The following is a 22385-nucleotide window of genomic DNA, read 5'->3' on the forward strand; positions in this document are numbered from 1 at the left end:
TCATTCATCATGTTTTTGTTTTGGAGACGCAGGTTTATGTCGGAGTGCCAAATGTACTTATAGGGAACATCACCAGCCCATTAGTCTATGTTATCACACTACTTGAAATATTTTAGATTTGATCTTTGTTGGATTTTGGAGCCAGAAGATCTTCTCCTGTGCACATGTGGCAACAGGCAGCACACGTTGGATTGTATATATGAAATAAATCAGATAAACAGTACGTTAGACATCTCTTCACTGTTTTACACTCTTATTCTTTTCTCTCCACCTGTTTGAATTAAAATATTGTAAATAAAATCAAGTCTGGTTTAAAAGAATTTGATCTGGATCTTTGCTGTTTTGACTCAAACGTCTTGTGGAATAAGTACAGAGCACTTTTTCACTTTTAGTTTTTGAAACCAAAAGGAAAGTTGTATCTTGTTACCGATGTTTTGAGCCCAAATGAACTCGGCATCAGCCACCGTCAACTTCACAAAATCATGACAGTTGTGAAATTTTAAAAAGCTCCTGTGCTACTTTTATTCTTTTTTCCCATAAACAGGATTTACTCCATTTTTTTTATCTTGCAAATTAAGCAAATGGAAGTGGAAACATATACGAGCCTCACTCAAGATGATTCAAACCAACATTCATTAAATATTTCAAACAACAAGGAATCAAATATACAAATAAAAATGATGTCGTGCACGTCATATTTACAGTGAGATTAGATAGAAGGTTTTTATTTATTTATTTCCAAAAGATGCGAAACAAGTCTGTGTAGATTTTTGTGTATTTGTCTCCCTCACCTCTCTCTCCGGTGATTTTGAATCGAAACCCTTTGGCAGATAAATGACTTGTGACTTTATGGGCCTTCTATCAGATCTCCCTTCACCTCCACTCTGAAAAACACCTGTTAGTCGCATTTTGAAATCGCTGCTATTCACAAGAAGAAACGTATTTATTTGTCTATTATTTATTTGTTCCCTCCCTCATCGTGCACACACATCTCTGCTTTTGCTTTGCCCACTACACTCCCATGGGAGAGGGAGCGCTTGAGGGCTGAGGGGTGTGAGGAGAGAGAGGGAGGTGTGTGTGTGTGTGTGTGTGTGTGTGAGAGAGAGAGAGAGAGAGAGAGAGAGAGAGGGAGGATGAGGGAGGGAGGGGGCGGCGTTAGACAATACCATTCCTCCAACATATTCCGATCCCTCCGTCCCCGAAGTGAGCCTTTATTAGTCGGGATCGTTTGGATCTTATCTTATCTATGTGACACTCGCTGGAAGAAAAGGCTGGAGGGGCCACACAGAGAAGGGGATTAACCGAGAGCTGCCCCCCGATCCGCCGCGTCCTGACACGGGAGAGCCCCGCGCACACCTCGCCCCCTTTATCTTCCATCTTTCCAGGGGCGCACGGACGAGTAGCCCTGGCTCCACTTGCGCCACTATCTGCCCATCTTTTGTCTCCGCATCGCTGGGATCGCACGGGAGGCTGAGCGGTCCTCGCAGCATCAGCACCAGCAGCAGCATCCCTCCCGTTCCTCTCTTTGCGTTCTAATCGGCTGATCTCCATCTTCAATGCAAAACATTTCCCTGCTTGACGTTTGACCCCCCCACCCCCACCCCCCGAGTCAATCCCATGTTGCAAGCTCCCGGCTGAAAAAGTAAAACTACCACTTTCTTCCTGTTCTTTTCTTTTCTTTCGTTTCTTCCTCTGATGAGTGTTTGTCCGCTGGAATATGAGTTAATCTGGAGGCTCCGCTCAAGAGCGTCTCTAAGTTCGTTTCAAGACAAATCTACATCTCAACTCTTTGTCCAGGTGAGTGAGAAAAAACACTTTAAAGACAGAAATCCTCTCCGTGTACTCACTCGTTCGTTTTGTATAGTTGTTCTTATTGTTTTACTTGTTGCCTTTGATTTTAAATCTCATTGTGTGCTCTCCCTCTGGTGTTTCTCTGCAACGGCTGTTTCAAAAGATGCTAGATTCATAAATTGGTTATTAATATTATTATTATTTAGCTTTCGTTTCAGTTTTTTTTATATCCCATCACCCCGTGTCCAGCAGACGTCAACATTATTTGTGCAGTCCTCTGCCTCCATGCTGTCAAGTCACTGTGGCCTCAGCCAAGCAGATGTGTTCATCACACTGTGACAGATGGCCAATTCTGATTATGTTAATTCACAAAAAAACAAGAAGAAGAGGAAGAAGAAGAAGAAGAAGAAGAGGGGGTTCTCCTTCAAAAATGGCCTCAACTTGTATATTTTGAATTTGGAAAAAGAAATTCAATTCAAAAAGATAATTTGACATTAAACTTAAATGTGACACTTTTAATTGTGTTCTCGTCCTTGTCTGGAGGCCTCGGGCTTTAATAAATTAACAATTCCTCGAATTTGAAGCCATTCATTATTTATGGAGTTGAATGTTATTATGCAATGATTGGATTTATGGGGGGTCCTGGCACCCACACAAGCAGCCGCGGAGGGAGCTCTCAAACTGGGCCCTCGGGGTGCAGGACGCTTCTGTGGATTTTTTTAAGGATTTTTCCAAAGTCTAATAAAATCAATGCGGTTGTTTTGCTTCACGCAGGTTCTTCAGGAGAAGTGACACCAACACCGGAGAATAAAAATGATGCTGAGCCCGGACCAGGCCGAGTCGGACCTCTCCTGGACTCAGTCCGACCCGGAGACCATGCTCAACGGCCTCAGGTCGGCCGGCTGCGCCTCGGACGACCCGACGGAGGGCGAGGACCGAGCCAAGTGCAAATCCGATCAGCCGCTGAGCCGGGAGGAGAAGCGGCGGCGGCGGAGGGCCACGGCCAAGTACCGCTCGGCCCACGCCACCCGGGAGAGGATCCGGGTGGAGGCGTTCAACGTGGCCTTCGCGGAGCTGAGGAAGCTGCTGCCCACCTTACCCCCCGACAAGAAACTGTCCAAGATCGAGATCCTCAGACTGGCTATCTGTTACATCTCCTATCTCAACCACGTGTTGGACGTGTGAGAGCCACCCCGGACTCACCCCCTGCACCCCGGGGTGACAGCAGGGTTGGCTGGTGCTGGACTCCAGAGGCGCACGCTGGGCATCAGCTGATGGGTATGGCATTGTTGGCAGTAGACTCCTGAAGGATAGAAGCACATGTCCGGTGTTTTTATGGCTTTCACTTTGTTCCATTTGAAAATTCATCCATGCAGAATTTATTTTTGGGGGGGGATGTGCAGAAAATGCATTTCAGACTTTTTTCAATCTCGAACCTGCAAACTAGAACAAAAATCCTGATTGGCTCAATATCTGTGACTCGTCGCATCTCAGAGAGTTTTAGGACAACACCGCGAAATAATTGAAATTAAAAAATTGTCCTGAATAATCCCGGACACTGGGACTCTGCCATACCTCAGCTGTACATGTGTGAGTCCAGTGTTGTTTCTGTTGTGTGTTTTATTGATGGCAGCGTTGGTGCAAAGTTGCTCCAAGTTAAAAAAAAAAAAAAAGCCTCAACTTTCAGCCCCCGACCGCTCACTGAACAAAACAAAAGCAACAAGCGCACAGTCGTTTGTTTTAGATGCAATAATGACGAGAGGGATGGAGGATGAGGAGACGGAATATGAGGAAGGGTCGTCAGGAATATCAAGGATCTGGTTTTCACAGAAACTTTCCTTTCCCACATTGAGTCGCCCCCTTTTTTAAAATAATTTCAATCCTGCATTTAAAGTCAGAAATGTATATAAAAAAAGAAGTGAGTCCTCTCCTCAATTTTTAATTTCCAATGCTGATAAAACACGAAATGAAAGGATGTAAACGACATAGCTGCTCTAGATCTAGTTTAGTTATTTTCCATCAAGGAATAAAAAAAAAGATTCACTGCGTAAGTGCCACTTATGACATATAAAATTGTGACCTTAATCATTTTTTAAAAAGTGTATGGGATTATTTATTTAATTGTGTTTAATATTTAAGGCTAATTTATTTATGTTGATATCATAGGCTGGCGTCTCTTTTGGTATAAATGTATATTGTTTGTCGCTTCTATATTTTAGGCTGTGAAATTTGGAAAGTGATGGTGTTCTACCTTTTGAAAAAAAAATGGCACTTTCTGTTGATCCATAGCAAAACCTATTGTTTTCCATGTATGTCATTGTTTTTATTTATGGATTTATGTTCGATTTCAAATCTATTATTTATCAAAAGCAAAACGATAAGCACTTCGAGATGGGGTTCAGCCCCATAAATGTTTATTTCTAATCTGTTGTGTTAAGAGGTAGCTCTGGGAATAAGAATTAGGCTGCTAAAAGAAATGATAATAATTTACACTCAATATAAAATTTAAAAACAAAACCCTTTAGATTCAGAGTTAAACCTCTTTTTTTTGCTGTGACCAAATAATAATAAGAAGAAGAATTTCGAAAATACTCTTAATTTATTATCTCTGTTTTTGATGTGATTATGATTTCCTGGTTGATTTCTGTATCTGTCTCTGCTTTGTGTTATGAATTCAACAAGTAATTTTATAGTGAAGAAAACCACATATCCTCTATCCAAAGATTTTCTGTCTCTTCAGGGTTGTGTAGCTACTTGTTGCTTTATGCAGATCTTTTGTAGTAGAGGTGTCGTGTGACAGCTGGTTTCTAATGGACAGACTTTTCATATTTTCTGGTGTTATTTTTCATTAAAACTGAAAAACTTGGATAAAAAAAAAAAAAAATTCTCCTGTTTCCAGATTTTTATTCTAAATGGAATAAAGTTTGTTTTTTTTTGACTTTGCAACGTCAAAGAAAACTGTGAAAATAGCGACTCACCCTGAGCTGAGTGATGGGTGACGCTCGTGTAGAGGCGCGCGCGCACACGCACGCAAACGCGTGGGGGTCATCTCAGTGCGCATGCAAACTAGCAGCTCGGCACGTGCACGTCTGCACACACCTATTGGATGGTTTGTTGGGATACATGCACGGATACGCGCACACGCATATACACAAACATGCAGCCCAGTGCACAAACACACACACACACACACACACACACAATTAAGGGTGATGCACGTGCGAACCCATTTTAGCATACAGATGAAAAACTCACTTTACTGTACACACACACACACACACACGCACACACACACACACACATGCACAGATCTATCTCTCACTCTTTATCTATCAATCTACCCATCTCTTATACACACACACACTCATACACACAGATGCACACACACATGCACACATCTCTTTATATCTCTCTCTATCTATCTATCCATCTCTCATACACACACATCTCTCTCTCTATTTCTCACACACACATCTCTCTCTCTCTCTCCTGACATTTAGCTGTAAACACACATAGGTCTAAACAGTGTGAGAGAAAATAAGTGCAAACCCATGCAGATAAAGAGAACTCACCCAGTACACACACACACACACACACACACACAGACTCACACACACACACACAGTGGTCAGCAGCTAAAGGCAGTGGTAGCCTACATGTGTGCTGCTGGCTGAAAGGCTCTCTCCGTCCCCAGAGAGGGGGCAGGTGTTACTCCAGACGAGCCAAGACAACCAAATTACTGGCCGTCTGGCACCTCCCGTGGGAAACCCGTGGAGAGAGGAGGGATGGGAGAGATGGAAATTTATGAGCGACCGAGTGTCGAGATGTAATATCGCCAAATGGTATGAGCAAAAAAGATCCAAATATTTATATTCATTTGTGATATAAACGTCTATTGCCATCGATTGTGCTATAAAAAGCTTGTAGCCCAGTTAGAGAACAGGAGATGTGGAGGATGTGTGAACGCTTTTATCCAAGCTACATTAGATTATCATGAGTGAACCTGGTTTTCTGCTTAAGCATGGGTGGCCCCGGCGGGAATCCAACCCCTTAGCCTTGAAATTCAAGAGTTAAGCTGCTCCAATGGAGCAGCAGCACACGTTATGTCAAACACACAGGATTATAAACAACAAATATATCTGTACACGTCTCTCTGTATCCAGTCACTGTCAGGTAGCAGCTGCAGTCAGGTTCCAGCGAAGCCGCACTTTCAAATATCTGTGGACACTGAAGGTGGCATGAAATGTTCTTTCCTTTTCAGCTCAGGGCCTCCTGTGTCGTTTCCTTTCTTTCCTATTAGTCATCCGTCAGTCTCCTGCCTGACTTTCTGTTTTTACCTTCGACTACGTTCTTACAATCAGTTTTCACAGCTGTTATCCTGTTCACCATCCTTTTACATTCTCATGGGCCACTTTAGTCTCACATCCGCTTTGTCCCGGCTGCTCGAAGGCCAAATGAGCCACACTTTCCTGAAGTGACCAGAAAAATGAACACCTGAACAAACTTTAGTGTGATAAGAACGATCAGTGTGAATTGGGTTTGAGTTTTGCAGCAGGAGATTGTCTGAGTCACATCCTGAAGATAGCTGTTACTTTTTTATTCTACATGTCAGGTCTCGTTTACTGTTTTATTTTGAAACTCACATCAGGCCCCTTCACTTCCTGTGTCCCTCTCTCACCCAGACCTGCTCTAATGTGTCTCACCTGTGTCTCATTGTCTCCCCTCTTCTTTTCAAGTTTAGTCCTTTAGTCTCTGACTTTCTGTTCAGTGGTCCACTTCTCACGAGGCCTGTGTGTGAGTTTGGTTCTTTCTCTATTTCTTCTCATCTTTGTTTGTGTACATTTAAATCTACTCCTAAAGCCCCAGGACATGTGTGTCACCAAAGTCGAAATCCCCAACTTCCCCTGTCTCTGTGCGTTGTCACGCTGGCACTAAAATTCACTTTGTGACGAGTCTCCGAAGGCAGCGGATTCACTGTGCTGTCAACAGTTTGCATCACGTAAGAATCACGTTGAAATGTTTGAATCGTTTGATTTTGGTGAGATCATTTGTCGTACAAAGCTCAAACCTGACTGGTCCAATGCTTCCGACCGCTCCATCAATGCGTTTACAAGGAAACAAGAAAGAAAAGAAAAGAACGCCAATATGTCGCATCAACAGATTGCCGTCTCCAGAACACAAAACAAGCTCTGCGGTCCTGGCATGGCGCAGAGACAGACTTCTGCTCGAGCTTATTGAATGGAGGGGTCCATCTGTACACGGCTGTGAAGCACTACAAGGCCATTTGTGCTCCTCATCCCAAAAGCTTCCGTAGCATCAGTCCTCTTCAGTTTATTCTTTTCAAACTCCCAGAAGGGGCAGGGGAGAGGAAAGTGACAGGCGAAGCCCAAACTGCTGAGGGCACTGAACAGCCTGGCTGACAGTGTGGCCGGTGTGTGTTTTCTGTGTGTGTGTGTTTTCTGTGTGTGTGTGTGTGTGTGAGAAAGTACCACATTTCACCCCCCCCTCCCTCTGCACTGTGGGCTTATGTAACGGTGGAGGCCGAGGAGTGACCATATGTCAGGAGGTGCACGCAGACGGCAGGGGATTATGCAGCAGCCATTATCAGCGTTTGGACATCCTCCTCATCATCATTCAGGTATACTCAAAGCCAGGAGGAGCACACACACACACACACACACACACTAGTCTACACACCTTTTTAATTCTGAGAGCTCCCTCGCTCTGTGTAAATTGGACGGGGAGATGGAGTATGACAACAAACAGCCATATGTTCACAGTACGAGGAACAACATTTGGGGCTTTTTGTGCTGCCTCATTTTTTCGCCCTCTCTTTTATTCTCCACGTCTCCGGGTATCATACAAGTCTTCATGTTCAAGGCGAGAACTCCTGCACCCCCCCCCCCATCCTCCTCCCTTCCCTCTCTCATGGAGGTGTGTGTGTGTGTGTGTGTGTGGAAGCACAAAGCCCGGTCCATGTGTTGAAATGCAGCCCCCGGGATGGGCCGTATTATCCCTGCCTACTTCACCAGCAGGGTCCCGGGGCTCGAGCTGGCTCGTGGCCCTTTGTCTCCAAACAGATGGAAATGGGCAGAGGAGCGGACAAGTGGAGAATCAGAGAGGAGGAGGAGGAGGAGGAGGAGGTTGGGGAGGAATAGAATGGACCAAGAATGGAGAAAGGGGAGGGGAAGGGGAGAAAGAGTCAGTCTGTTCTCATTAAGTGCTGCATTGAAGGCAACGTCCCCCCACAATGCGTCAGCAGCCGTGGACGGTCCCCCCTCTCATTCAGACTCACGCTCGGACCATCTGTAGCACGGCCCTGTCAGAAGGTGTGTGTGCATGCATTAGGCGGCGGCACACGGCCCAATCTGCTGAGTTAAAACGCTGACATTCATTGGGTTTTCAATTTGGTTAAGATCTCTGCACAATCCAATTGCGGGGCCCTTTGTTGGTGACGCCTCAGTGGTTGTGAGTCACTGTGAGTCATGAGGTGAGTTTATTCAACATCCTGCTGTCACACACACACACACACACACACACACAGGATTCATAATTACTGAATCCCCCCCAAATATTTCATCATTCTCCATTTTATCATGATTAAAAACGGAGTAGTCTCTATTAGGGCTGCGATTGATGGCTGTTTTCAGAAATGATTATTTTCCTAATGGACTGATGAAGCATTTGCTTTAAATAAGAACATGAACCACAGAGAAATTCACTTAATTATCAGAAAGGACAAAAAGGATCATAATAAAATGAAAGATATTTTGAACCAGTGGATTTTTTTTTACTTTAAATACAGAAACTGCTCATCAGTGTTTTGCTTCTGACTCATTCTAATTTCCTCTTTCAATTTAAAATACTCCTGATGTTGTTTTTTTGTCTCCTCACTCCTCATTATTTGCAGGGATGCTCAAACTACCAGGAGGTCCCCGGGGCAAAAGTGAGCTGCGGGCCCCTGACTGAACAAAGTCAAATGTGCTTTGGTTGGTAACCAAGCTTTTAAACTCAATATACTTTTGATTTTAATGTTAAAGTTACTTATCTCAGCATTTCATTATGATTTTCTGCTGCTCCAAGTATCAAAGGGGAGCAACTGAGTTAAATTGTTGTGTTTTGCCTCCAGTTGTTTTGCGTCTTCACATGAACCCTGCACATTGACGCAGTGTTTGCTCTTCTTCCTTTCTTTCCACCGTTAAACCACGTACGTTGAAAGAAAAGAAGTCATTTTGGGCCTTTGAGCCTGATTCGTCACAGCTGCTTGTAACAGGCCCCTGAACAGAGAATCTCATCTGGACGACTGTAAACTCTGAAAACTCATCCATCTCTCTCTTTCTTTCTCTCCGCGTGCATGCGTGTGGTCTCATAAACGGCTCCTCTTCCCCCTTCGTCTTCATTTTTACATGCTTCCATTTTTCTCCTCTATTTACCAAAAAGCCCCCTAAACTCATAAACTCCGTGTCTTTGGGGAGGAATCCATCCATCTTCCGGACACCAAATTGAATTGATCTCACGGCCCCCCTCCTCCACCACCTACCTTGCCTTCCTCAATAGGAGCCATCTGCGCTTCCCGCTTTGAATAAACTTGAGAAACTGTCAGCACGTGCTGCGGCTGCATGGCTGTCACACGATGCACGTGCCTACTGGGCTCCCATTCAGCTGTGTAATGTGATTTCACTGCAGCTGATTGATTCCCACAGCAGGGCAGAGGGGTCTTTTGTTAACTTGTAAATGCTGTATGGATTTTTAGAATGTGTTTTAATTCATCACTTACATATATCAACTTTGTGTTTTTAACCTGGAGGTGAGATACAACAAAACAGACGATGGGTACAGAGGACAAACACAAGTAACTGTAAAAGTTCATTCAAAGCTTTATTTTATTTTATTTTAAATAAATGTAGATGTAACCTACAATAATAAAAATGCACATGTCTGAAAGATGGAATAGTTTCAATGTGCATTTTAAAACTTTCAGGCCAAGTAATGACGAAAAGTGCCCACATGGGGGCGCACTAATATAAAAGTATGAAGTTTGAGAGCAGTTTGTATTGAAGATGAAATGATGAAAAATGAGCAAATAAATCAGGAGTTTAGTGAATTTTAATTGTGTTAAAATAAAAAGTTAATATATCTGAGGAACATTTTGAAATCATTTACTCAAAAAGTAATTTTGCCAAATTGCTCTTCACTTGTTTTGAGTCAGAACTTTTAACTGACAGTATTTTATTTGTTGTCGTTGATTTGAAAGGACATTTCATCATTTTATTTGTTGTTTGAGTTTTAAATTATTCTAAATGCTTGTGGTCTTGGATATTAATTGGGACTGTATCATTGTAGTTGTCTTTTACTTTAAATAACATTTTATTCTTTTTTGAAAGATGTAATATAGATTATTATTATTAGTAGTAGTATTAATGTGCATATACAACACACCCGTGGCTGTGTCTTGCCATTGTTCATGTGTGTATTGTTAATAATAGGGGTTGGGGGGGTAGTTTATATAGAGATACTGATAGAGAATTAAACGTATCCTCCCTCCCCCGTCCTTGGCACGGCCCTGGTGTTTATTTGGCTCTCCACGGGGAGGCCCAGGGGTCATGTCCCAGTCATGACCTGCATTGTGTTCTGGAGGGGATGAGCTACATCCAAGAGTGAGTGTATCTGCACCGGGCCGAGGACGCAGCTCCGAGCAGGAGAGAGTATTGATTACACAGCCGTGTAATTGCTGGAGGCATCTGTTGCCTTGTGGTTTGAACCTTCATGTGTTTGTGGTGTGAACGAACCGTCCACTCCCTCTTTTGTCCCGTCACACAACAGAGAAAAAGAATGTCAGCAGCAACAGAGAAATGTGAAATCAATTGTCGGGGAAATATATATACGTTAGAATTGATTTTGTGTAACCTTTATTTAAACAAATACTTACTGAGGTTAAAGGTGCTGCAGCCTGAGAAACATTATTAATGTCTGCATCAAGTCTGGGAAAAGGTTTGTTCCACTGGTGTTAAGCTGCTCGTTTAGTTATTCTACAAATTATCATTAATGAGTCACATAAATCTGATGCTGTCAGCCAATCACAGTCCAGCGTCTGGAAGGTCTTCATAGAAGTTCTGTAGATCTTTCACCCTATAGGTGTGTATTCTACTATAGTACTCTGTAGTGAGGGGGTGTATTATACTATAGTACTCTGTAGACAAGAGTGTGTATTCTACTATAGTACTCTGTAGTGAGGGGGTGTATTATACTGTAGTACTCTGTAGACAAGAGTGTGTATTATATTATAGTACTCTGTAGACAAGAGTGTGTATTCTACTATAGTACTCTGTAGTGAGGGGTGTGTATTCTACTATAGTACTCTGTAGTGAGGGGGTGTATTATACTATAGTACTCTGTAGACAAGAGTGTGTATTCTACTATAGTACTCTGTAGAGAGGGGGTGTATTCTACTATAGTACTCTGTATTAAAGCTGTGTATTCTACTATAGTACTCTGTAGTGAGGGGTGTGTATTCTACTATAGTACTCTGTAGACAAGAGTGTGTATTCTACTATAGTACTCTGTAGTGAGGGGTGTGTATTCTACTATAGTACTCTGTAGTGAGGGGTGTGTATTCTACTATAGTACTCTGTAGTGAGGGGTGTGTATTCTACTATAGCACTCTGTAGACAAGAGTGTGTATTCTACTATAGTACTCTGTATTAAAGCTGTGTATTCTACTATAGTACTCTGTAGTAAAGCTGTGTATTCAACTATAGTACTCTGTAGTGAGGGGGTGTATTCTACTATAGTACTCTGTATTAAAGCTGTGTATTCTACTATAGTACTCTGTAGTAAAGCTGTGTATTCAACTATAGTACTCTGTAGTGAGGGGGTGTATTCTACTATAGTACTCTGTAGTAAAGCTGTGTATTCTACTGTAGTACTCTGTAGTAAAGCTGTGTATTACCTGTGCAATATTTTGTCTCGTGTGTTTGGAACAATAAAGTTGACTCTATTTGATTTGTTCAGGGGCTCCTCCTGTGCTGGCCCCCTGGCGGCAGGTGTGGGTAGCGCAGAGAAGTGCAGAGGCTCAGCCCCCTGGAGCTTCCCGAGGACCGGACCGATCCTCCGCTTCTCCCCGCTGCTTCCTCCTCCACGCACCGTGAGCTGCGGGACTCACTCCGCTGCGGCCGCCGGATACACAAATCAGCCACGGGAATCGAACCTGCACCGCCGGAGACAGGTGAGTGGTGTCGCGGTGTCGCGACTCTCACGGTCGTGTGTTGGTGTGCACGGTGTGTAGCGGTGTGTTGTACCTGGTTCTAAACACCAGAATAAAACCGCGCTGGTTCCGTGAAGAGACGCGGAACACGCCCTGGATCTGCTGCGGGAACAACTTCCTCCAAACTGCGGTGACATCCACGCACTCTCTCCCGCACTGACTCCGTCCCCGGAGCCTCCTCCGTGCTCCTTCACGGCCACGCTTCATGTCCACTGTCACTTCCGCGTTTTTTCTTTAAAGCGGGGGTCTGAGCCTCTGACTCCCAGAACCAGCGGGAGGACAGCCCGCGGTGCTGCTCACGCCGGACCGGAGCCGCCGTACCCGCCTGCCGTGCGCCGCAGCCCCGCAGTGAGCCGCAGCCCGCTGGAGGAGTCTCCACAGCCGGATACGTTGGTAACACATCCGCTAAAAAAACACACAGCGGCTTTTTGTCCACTTCTTCAAATGTGTTCCCGAAGTGACGGAGGGTGAGCGGGGGACGGGTGAGGGGAGGCGGGAGGCCACGGTGAGAACCAGGGAGTTTCCTGGCTCCAGCCCCGCCAGCCATGCCGGGTCACAGGTGGGGGCAGGCCGGGTAAACCTGCTCCGGAGCCGCCCCGGAGAAACTTCACTCAAACCGGTTATAATTCTCAGAACCTCCGTCTGTTCGCTCCTCCACCGTGACACCGCAGTTTATCATCTGTGTGACTCACTAACATGGAGAATAATCAGTTTCCTCCATGTGGAGAATATCTGCACAGGTGCTGCTGCAAAGCTGATTTAATAACCTAAATCTATCCATCTATCTATCTATCTATCTATCCATCTGTCAATCTGTCTATCCATCTATCTATCTATCTATCTATCTATCTATCTATCTGTTTGTCTGTTTGTCTATCTATCTATCTATCTATCTATCTATCTATCTATCTATCTATCTATCTGTCTTTCTGTCTATCTATCTATCTATCTATCTATCTGTTTGTCTATCTGTCTATCTATCTATCTGTCTATCTATCTATCTATCTATCTATCTATCTATCTATCTATCTATCTGTCTTTCTGTCTATCTATCTATCTATCTATCTATCTATCTATCTATCTATCTATCTGTTTGTCTATCTATCTATCTATCTATCTGTCTATTTATCTATCTATCTATCTATCTATCTGTTTGTCTATCTATCTATCTATCTGTCTATTTATCTATCTATCTGTCTATCTATCTATCTATCCATCCATCTGTCTATTTATCTATCTATCTGTCTATTTATCTATCTATCTATGCATCCATCATCCATCCCTCCATCTATCTATCTATCTATTTATCTATCTATCTATCTATGCATCCATCATGCATCTATTAATCCATCCGTCCATACTTGCATCTAAACACATATTATTGTGTTATTCACAGATTATTAATAAAACCATTTTATTTCACGTATGATCAAACTGTCCTCCAACTTCAACACTGACGTGAAGTCACCGTCGGTGTGTCCGAGCCCCGCCCCCCACCACTGCGTCTTAAAGTCGTAGTTTAAATTTCCACTTACAGATTTATGACAGATCAGCTGTTTCCAACTGTCCTTGTTAATAAGAACAATATTAACATTCGTGCAAACTGTTTGTTACCAGCTGGATTTGAAGTTTCCGTCTGGTCGACGAGCTGATGAACAGTTTTATCTCCTGAAAGTTCAAGTGAGACTGACTACACACACATCTAACTATAAATACACACTCCTCATCTCAGATCTGTGTAGCCGTGTGAGGAAACAGCGTAGTCTGACATTAAACTGTGTCTGGAGCAGTGTTCCTCTCCATGAATTATGCAAGGGCGTCGTTATTGTAAGGACTTTTATGTTGTGGAGGAGACGAGCGTCTGAATGTTGTGCGATTCCGATCACTCTCCGTCCCAGGAGAGCGGCTCTGGTTTGCCTGACAGCTGCAGATAATGTTGACAGCGATGATGAGAGCGGCTGTCAGGAGCTCTCAGATGTGAGGTGTGTGTGTGTGCTCGAGATCGGCGAGCGTGTGCTAGTCACTAACGTGTCGGGGGGGGCGTGTTGCTTGTTTGCAGCGCATGTTAAAAACATTTGATTTGACTCAAGGGGAAAAAAGAATGTGGAGATCGTTTATTTTTTTATTTGGACGTCGGAGTTATTCCAGACACGTCACTTGTGGCCTCAGGGCGGTGGAGTGCAGCAATGCAACATGTGTTGCTATGGCGATTTTGATAAACTTGACGTTCGGCCACGTCATGTGCAGAGAACTCAGGTCAGAGTAAACTTTGTCTGAGATACTTTCCTCACCTGTTGAAGAGTCAGAATGTCTGGAACTAACCTGTCGAGGAAGATGCGACTGGGATTAATATGATTCACGTGATAATGATGGAAAACAGTGATTCTACTGATTCATCATTTACTGTGTTTGTAAGAGGAGCGCGTTGTTGTTCTTGATTTTCTCAAAGTGTCAGACTTTGATGATCTCTGCTTGTGATCAACAGCTGGTTTATTTCCTCACCACCAATGACCCACGTTCTCTGGTTGCCTGGAAACACCAGCACATGAGGTTAAGGTCAAATGTGTCCGGAACCCGGTTTGGAGGCTGTGATAGTCAGAGCTCCGTCTTTCTCACTGCAGGTAGATGCCTGTGCAGTGATAGAAGGTGTGTTGGGCAGTAACAAGCAGTTTCTTCAGTCTGCGGTTGTTGCTCTGTGTTTTCAGTGACACATGGGACTGAATTCTTCATTGACTCCGTCATTGACAGCAACACTGCGAGCATGTGACCGGCCCAAACTTCCACACCGACTTGTCATGTTCCCTCCCATCCCGACTCGTCTTGTGACTGTCGCTCTGCTGCCTCCTGTCACGTCGGAGTGAAATCATTATTTAGCATGAGCCTCTCTGTTCTCATGGTGTGAGGAGATGTGTGATCACAGCATTAATAGAGGCAGTGCCACGAGGGCGTCATGGTTACGGAGGGAGGAGGCTGAAAGGGAGACGACAGGCGAGCGAGGTGCACGCTGACGAATTAACCGAGGAGGCTAATTTCATTTTTACGAGCGATTAAAAACAGATGTGATCTGTAGATTGTGCTAAATGTCAAGTCGGAGCTTTTCCAACCAGGAAACAAACGTATATTACTCCATTATCTCTAAATGCTGATGAGCTTTTAATTGCATCTTTGCTTTAACGGTCATTACTCCAAGACCATTTGTTGTCCACAAACTCAGGCCTGGTGATTCCAATCAGGGCGCAGGAGAGAAACAAAGATTTGTCTCTTAGTCACAGATTAGATTATTCTTTAAAAGGACAGGAACAGTAGTTTCCCTGTGCTGGAATCAAAGATGTGCGAATGTGTTGCTACCCTGCAACAGTACAGTCCTCGCTTGATCTCTGCTGTAATGTCTAACGAGCTTCTATGGTTATATTCTCTTAATTGGATGTTAAGGCGACTCCCCTTCCTTTGTTTCCCTTCACTTAAAAGCAACCAGGCATCATTTGATCTGAGATGTTACATTAACTCCGCAAAACGTCCCCTCGCAGCTCGGGTGTCAACGTGTTGGCATGTTTATATGTCCACATCGGCTGCTGACTTGAGTCTCGTCACGTGGCGCCGCTCGCTGTGTTTATTGGACGTGATGTGAAAGGTGCAGCCTTCGTTAACGGTGTGCTGCAGCGTAAATGCTCCAAGTATTTTCCCAGGGTTGTTCAGTTTTGTCGGGACATTTGCGTCTTTCCAGTTTTATTTTCTGTAACTCAAAGTTACAACACCCTGGTGCTATGTTCAAGGAATTTTTACGATAGTGTTGGCACTCCGAAAATTCACAAAATGTGTGAAATGAGCCTTCACGCTCGACTCTCCTCTCATGCTGCTCGCTGCCACTGTTTACCAGGACAAGCAGACAAGCCGGCAGCTCAGCAGGGGTCTTGGATTACTGTGAAGAACCTGCCATGCCCCCTCCCTCCCAGAGACAGGGAATCCTATTTCAGCTTTGGATTCTCCCTGCAAACTTGAAGTGGTTCCGCTTTCCAATTTTCTCTGGCATGGCAAAGACAGAAAGCACTTGTGAGAACGCCCGCGTATCCAGTTTCATGTGAATATAGAGCTCAGAGACCGGCCTCTGGATGGGCTGGCTCGGCGTGAAGTATCTGAAGTAGTCAGAGATGAAGTGTGAAGATACCGAGTCCTGGATGTGAAGAGGAGAAGCACCAAAGTAGGAAATAATCAATCCGCTTCTAACGCGGCTGCACTCTGACTGAACCTGGACCACGCACTCATTCAACCCTATTAATCCCTCATTTAGCCACATGCCCTTCTTTTAAGAGGATTAAACCAGGTGATGGAAAGGCCTCTGTGATGGTGTCCAGCTTGTTCAGCAGCCGTTAGTTAATAGGTGAATTCCTGCGGTAGAGCAGAAGGCCTGGATCAACAGCTGGGATAAAGGAGAAGTGTGATGCTTTCTTGCAGAAAGTTGCTGGAGGTGAGAGGGTTGAAGTCACGTCTGTTCACAAAATACACATTTACTGCAAGGAGTCAACTAACAGTAGAAAAAAGATGGAGGCGTCTTTTTCATGTCTGAAAACGCTCAGGATCAGAGAACCAGTGGAGGAAGGATTTGTCACCGTGTGGCGATGACTCAGGTGTTTGACACGGTTTGCAGAATGAGTATATATAAATATGCAGCTCCGCAACGTTCAAAGCATTTTCAGGCATCTGTGACAGCCATGCACGCACACACACACACAGATCTGCTGACACCACACTCCTTGGAAGTGGGTCATTCTAGATGTTATGTCCACAGTGTAGTTTGGACCTAGGGATGTGTGCTTCCCCCAAAGATGCAGATAAGAGGTGTAGTTGCTCGAAGTGACTCGTTTTCTTCCCCCTGGGGTTGTGAATGCAGAAAAGCAGGGGCGTCTTGAAAGGGAGGCGATTCGCTCAATTGCGACTGGAGCCATAAATCAGCCGTAAATCTTTGTGTTTGCGCCGGGAGCCGGGCCCGAGAGCTTCAGTGCAGGTTTTCCTCAGGACGAAAACTGCAGCCTCACGCCACGTCAGACTTTTTAGTTTAGTCTGAACCACATAGCACGTGTGAGAGGGGCCTCGCACCAACAGAGCTAAATTTACTGCGACCGAAAGTTTGGACTTTTGGACTTCTTTGAAAGTCTTAGACAGTAGAAGAAGAAGTAGAAGCAGTTTGGAGGACGGCTCCTGTCTCCATGTTTTTCTCCCCATAAGTTTTTTACGGCTGTTTAATGGACGGACAGACTCAAAGTGCTCGTGTACGAGGGAGTGAGCAGATATTTGATTGAGGTTTTCTACCTGTGTATTCACGTTCACCATTTCTCTTCTCGCCCAGAGGAGCATGGAAGGCTTTGTGTGTGTTTGTTTGTGTGTGTTTGTGTGTGTGTACCTTACACAAGTGTGTTTACAACATGCCTGAAGCTACTTGTGACTCACATCTGTCATTCTCTTCCTCCCACAAGGGGGGGGGGGGGGGGGGGGGGTGTACTGAAACATGTGCTTTTAATCTGACTGAGCCACATTTATCTCATTCAAACACAGCTCGCTCTGACCTCATGAAATCAAGTGCTGTCAGTAAACAGTCGGTATTTTCTCTTCAGCTCTCACACCCTCCACCTGCTGCAGCGAGCCGACGCACAGCTACTCCGGCAGAAGCTCTTATTCAAATCTCTGCTGCGTCCAGTCTGTCGAATGTTTCCTCTGATAGTAAACTGAATATCCTCAGGGTTTCAAAAAACTTTCTACTACAAAGGTTTTTATAAATTGAACAAAACGAATCAATCAATTAATCGCAAATTGTTAGATGTCGTCTACAGCTAACGCTAATGTCCGAGTCACTTGTAAATACATGATATTGTCCTCTGAGCTTTGCTGCTGTGATTGTATTGCGCTGTTAAAACATGCAGCTTGATGCTATAGTGACACAATTCAGCGTTGAGGTAGAACAAGAACTCTGCTCGGCGCATTTCTTGTTATTTGAGTTCATCGCAGCTGAGACACCTGCACTATTTTGTACATCTTTGAAAGAGAGTATTTTATTTGTCTTCAGAGACTCTGCCTCTGAACAACAGTTGTCAGCCACGTGGGAATGAGAGCAAATTGCTGTTTGGCTGCAGCGATGTTTCATTTACCTGGAACACTCAGCTGGAACGTATCCCCCTGAGAGCCGCCTGAACGGAGGAGACGCTGATTGTGATGCAGCCGCAGAAAAATTCATGCACATAAGAACTTGTGTTTGACAGGAGCCGACAATGCTTTAGTAAAAATACGAAGTGATAGAGTGTGTGATGTCAGACAGACTCACTCCCCTGTTTGGAGCAGTCAGACGTGGGCAGTTTTCGACGTTTTGATTTAAATTCTCTGTCTTCTCCACCCTCCAGGTTGATGTCTCCTCACCGAGCGCCCCCAGGGTCGCTTTCCATCCTGACTGCTGATCGCTCGCCACCTCTGTTAGCCTCTTGAGCGAGTCGATTGGTCGGTCGCCCCCCCGCCCCCAGCTCAGAGAGACAGCGCACAGGTTCCTCCGAGCCCTGCCTGGGCAGGACTGCACCGCCATGGACACTGAGTCCACCTACTCGGGCTATTCCTACTACTCTGGACGCTCCCGGGGATCCCACAGGCATGGGTAAGACTTGATCCTGCTAAATAATTCAGTTTCTCTCCGTCTCTGCTTCTACCTGGAGGACTGGAGCATCGTACATGTCATTTAAAAGCTGCTGATCTGTGAATGTGTATCTGCTGTGACAGTGAGTTTATTCTTCAGTGAATTAGTTTAGTCACAGATGGAAATCAGAAGTGTTGAGTCATTGATGGTAGTGAAGCGATTTAAGCTGCAGATTGTGAGTTATCTTAAGCTTACACATGTTTTTAGTTTTAGTTCTGAACTCCAGAATTTTCAATTTTGGCAACTTTTTATGCTGCAATTTTTAAATACGTTTCCTCTGAGAACTGACTCCTGTCACATGTGGAAACATCCAGATGTGTGGAGACCATTCCTTAGTTTTTCCGTGTCTGCAGATGTTTCAAAACATTATTTAAAATGTGTATTTTCCTTTTGATTCTTGCTGCATTTTCCGCCACTTAATGTGAGTTTCTCCTGATTGTAATTTGTGTCCCTGGGTTTTCTGCTCCCTCAACCTTCTCCGTCCGCCTCCGTGATCCCCTCCTCTCTGGCTGAGCATGTGTGGAGGCCACAGCCCGTGTAGGCGCATTAATCTGTCAGCGTTGAAATGGCTGTGGTTGACAGGCGTCAGGAAGGCAGTGGGAGACAGGTGCTGAAGAGGCCTGACTGACTGATGGCTCAGCCGAGCGGAGATGAGAGGAGGGCATTCCTGTTCAACAACAGCCCCTTCCTTGTCACGGGCGGCCCCCTCCTGCTCGCTCGCCATACATATCCCGTGGTTCGCCGTTGCCGCTCCCACTATCTCGCTGCCACCTGTTGCCGTTTAAGGGACTTTGCGTGGTCCTGAAACGTGAAGCTCGGCCCTCAGTGCACGCCTGTCATCGTCTCCTCTCTCATGTCATCGGTCACTTTCTATCCCCTCGCCCTTTTATCCTTCTCGCCCTCTTTACCCTCGTTCCTCTCGTCCTACCCTCGTTTTTTTTTGCTCCCTCGTGAATGAATGCAGCAGCTGCCCCCTTTTCTCGCTGATTCTTGACCTTGTCTCTGTATCAGCTTCTCTCCTCCCACGTCTTGAATGGATTCGTCGCTGCCCTCTCAGGATGGGGAGGCGCGGGCGTATCGCTTGTTCCCCACTCGCTGGCATTCCCCAGGGCAGGAATGTGCCCCTGTAGCTCAAAGTAATGTGGAGCAAGAGTGGAATCAAAAGAGGGTGCGAGCTCCTGGTCAAACGAGCCTCTCAAATGAGTGACAGAAAAATCGGAGAGGGAGCGTGCGGCCGTCCACGCCAGCCGCTTTTAACCACCCCTCTTTTAAACCCCTCTGCTATCCTCGTCTGGATCTTTTCACACCGAGGTAGTGCGACGTGAGTCCGCTCCGGATCACTGGTGCAGGGATTGGCATGTGTACAAACACACACATACAAGAACAACATCCTGTATTGTGTTTGTGCACGTGGGAGTCAATCTTAAATATAATTTATTAGACTATAATAGAAGAATTGACTCGGATTGGTTTGGATTTTCATTAATGGAAAGTGGAGACTTTTGGGATTTGGATATTTCCTCGTTTCCTTTTCATTTCTTTTCGTTTCATGTAATTATCCACTAGTGTCCGAGATATTACACATGTCATTTTCCTGTGGCTCTGCAGTAATGGCATTACTTGTTGAGATAAAACTGAATTAAGAGCTTTTTTTAATCACAGCTTTACAAAAATAGTCTTTTCAATACTTATGCTAATAACAGTGAAGCCCATGAATGTTTTTTTTATTGTATAAGTATATAATGTTGTATATATGTGTATAGAAATAAGCCTTTAGGGTTTTTCTACCTGCAAAATACCAAACCAAAAAAACCAACATCGTAATGTATCATACTCATCTTTTAAATTCTATTCCTTATTTAAATCCACTCAGACGAGCATGATCGTTGAGTATTGAGCCAAAACTTGTCTCCGCCAATGTCAATTTTTAACATTTTAATGATTATTAAATTGCAAATCGTATATTAGCAGCCGCTCATGTGGAAAATTGGTTCATTTGATGGGTATAGCTCCAGGGAAGCAAGCAGCATATGCACAGGACCAAGAGAGTCATTGAAGATAATTCATTCACATTTGTAATGTCATTTATAGGTTCCTCGATGAAAGTCCTCTTTGAGAACGTTTTGTTTTTATTGACTGAATTACTTTAATTCTGTCATAAAACATTTAAGCGTTCAGAAGATTGGGTTCATTGAGAGATATTTTTAGTAACTTATGGAAATAAAGAATATTATCAGCAGAGAAATCAGTAATTCAAATAAATATTTGTTGCAGCCCTAAACCTTTTGGGAAAAACTCTCCTGTCACCATCAGTCCTGTAATAACTGAGTCTGGCCTGTGAGCTGTGGGGACACGATGGTAGTTTGACAGTGGGAACGTGTTATTTGTCCCTGGAATGTGTCACCTCATTGTCGTGTTTCACGTGTGGAGCTAATCCTGGGGAGCAGCCGAGCCACTGCTTCAACTCAACCTGGTTCACATCACACGTCCGACAGCCGTCACTTTATCTGGTGGAGCTTATCGGTCACTGTAAAGAAGCAAAGGCCTCGTTCGGACGTGAACGTGTCAGGACGGGTGTTAACACCAGGTCTGACCAGTCATTGCTAAATTTTGTGGCAGAGGGTGGTTTTCTCTTTAACAACCAGCACCAGACACAGAGCTACAGATGTTTTCACCTCTGGTGCAACAACATCAGGGTTCCCACGGGGTCCTGGAAGTCAACAATCTGTAATGTGTTGAAACCTGCAGAAACCCTGAACAACATTTAGAGGTTTGAGACGACGAGCTGAGTGTGGTCATTTTTGATCCTGACCCCTCCCCTCCGTGCTCGGGTGCGTTGACACAAAGCTCCGCAGGCGAAAAACAGAGAACAAATTGGACCACGCTCACTTCGACGTGCCATGCTAGCTGGCTGTATTTCCTCAGCGGCCCTCCCTCTGTGTGGAGGTGCAGACCGTGATCACAGCCGCTCTCGTCCTCAGGTGTTCGAGGGAAGTGGCGCTCTCTAGCAGCCTAATTGGCAAGACCCTGCCCCACTTTTGCCAAGCAGTCCCCTTCCCCAACCCGCCTCCCCCCAATCCTCACTGCTCCAAAAAGCCTCACCCGTCTCAGGGATTCTCGCTGGAAGTCAAATTCCATTAATCAGATCATAGCGTGGCGCACTGTTGGAATACCAACGAGCCGGCTGCATGCTAATGAGGGAGGGGGAGTCTGTGGGAAAGGGGGAGACTGAGGAGAAGGTGTGTGTTGGGAGTGAGGTTTCTTTGCAGTGCGATCGCCCCAGAAGCTTCCTGGGGGGAGAATGAGAAATCAGGCCGGGGTAGAGAGGCTGATCTGTTCAAGCTGTTCCCCACTGCTCTGCTTGTGCATCTACAATCGCTTCTTTCATTTCTAAATGCTTTTTGTGCTCTTGGTAAATCTGTCGGACTTAAATCGTCCCTGCACCTTTTTCTCACACACTTGCAGTCGTGCCAGCTCGGTGAGAAGCAGGTGTCCCCTCACCCTTTCGTTCTTGACGGCAGCGCGTCTCCCTCAACGATTCAACTCCAGCACGTTTTCTCTGTTTCAGATTGTTCAATTCTAAAGAAGTAACGGCTCAATTGTTCACAAGAGAAACAAAAACCAGGATGTTTTTGTTGATTTCTCAGAGAGGAAGCA

The 22385-nt window shown here is 44.9% G+C and overlaps 2 protein-coding genes across 3 annotated transcripts in view; both read left to right on the top strand.

Moving 5' to 3' along the window:
- Nucleotides 1-1145: 1145 nt before the first annotated feature.
- nhlh2 (nescient helix loop helix 2) lies at nucleotides 1146-4678 on the top strand. The gene is made up of 2 exons (XM_020110911.2): nucleotides 1146-1797; nucleotides 2566-4678. Exon 2 carries the CDS (start codon nucleotides 2605-2607, stop codon nucleotides 2974-2976), a length of 372 nt encoding a protein of 123 aa, XP_019966470.1. The 5' UTR covers nucleotides 1146-1797; nucleotides 2566-2604; the 3' UTR covers nucleotides 2977-4678.
- A 7179-nt stretch (nucleotides 4679-11857) lies between these two features.
- vangl1 (VANGL planar cell polarity protein 1) overlaps nucleotides 11858-22385 on the top strand; it is a 31559-nt gene continuing 21031 nt past the window's right edge. The window contains exons 1-2 of one of the 2 annotated variants that reach the window (XM_069520840.1): nucleotides 11858-12016; nucleotides 18445-18689. In XM_069520840.1, the coding sequence (XP_069376941.1) occupies nucleotides 18619-18689 (71 nt within the window). In that variant the 5' untranslated portion in view covers nucleotides 11858-12016; nucleotides 18445-18618. The remainder of the gene's footprint in view (nucleotides 12017-18444; nucleotides 18690-22385) is intronic. The other variant, XM_069520839.1, reaches the window with a different exon arrangement.

The sequence above is a fragment of the Paralichthys olivaceus genome, chromosome 24 (assembly GCF_024713975.1).
Source record: "Paralichthys olivaceus isolate ysfri-2021 chromosome 24, ASM2471397v2, whole genome shotgun sequence".
Lineage (NCBI taxonomy): Eukaryota > Metazoa > Chordata > Actinopteri > Pleuronectiformes > Paralichthyidae > Paralichthys > Paralichthys olivaceus.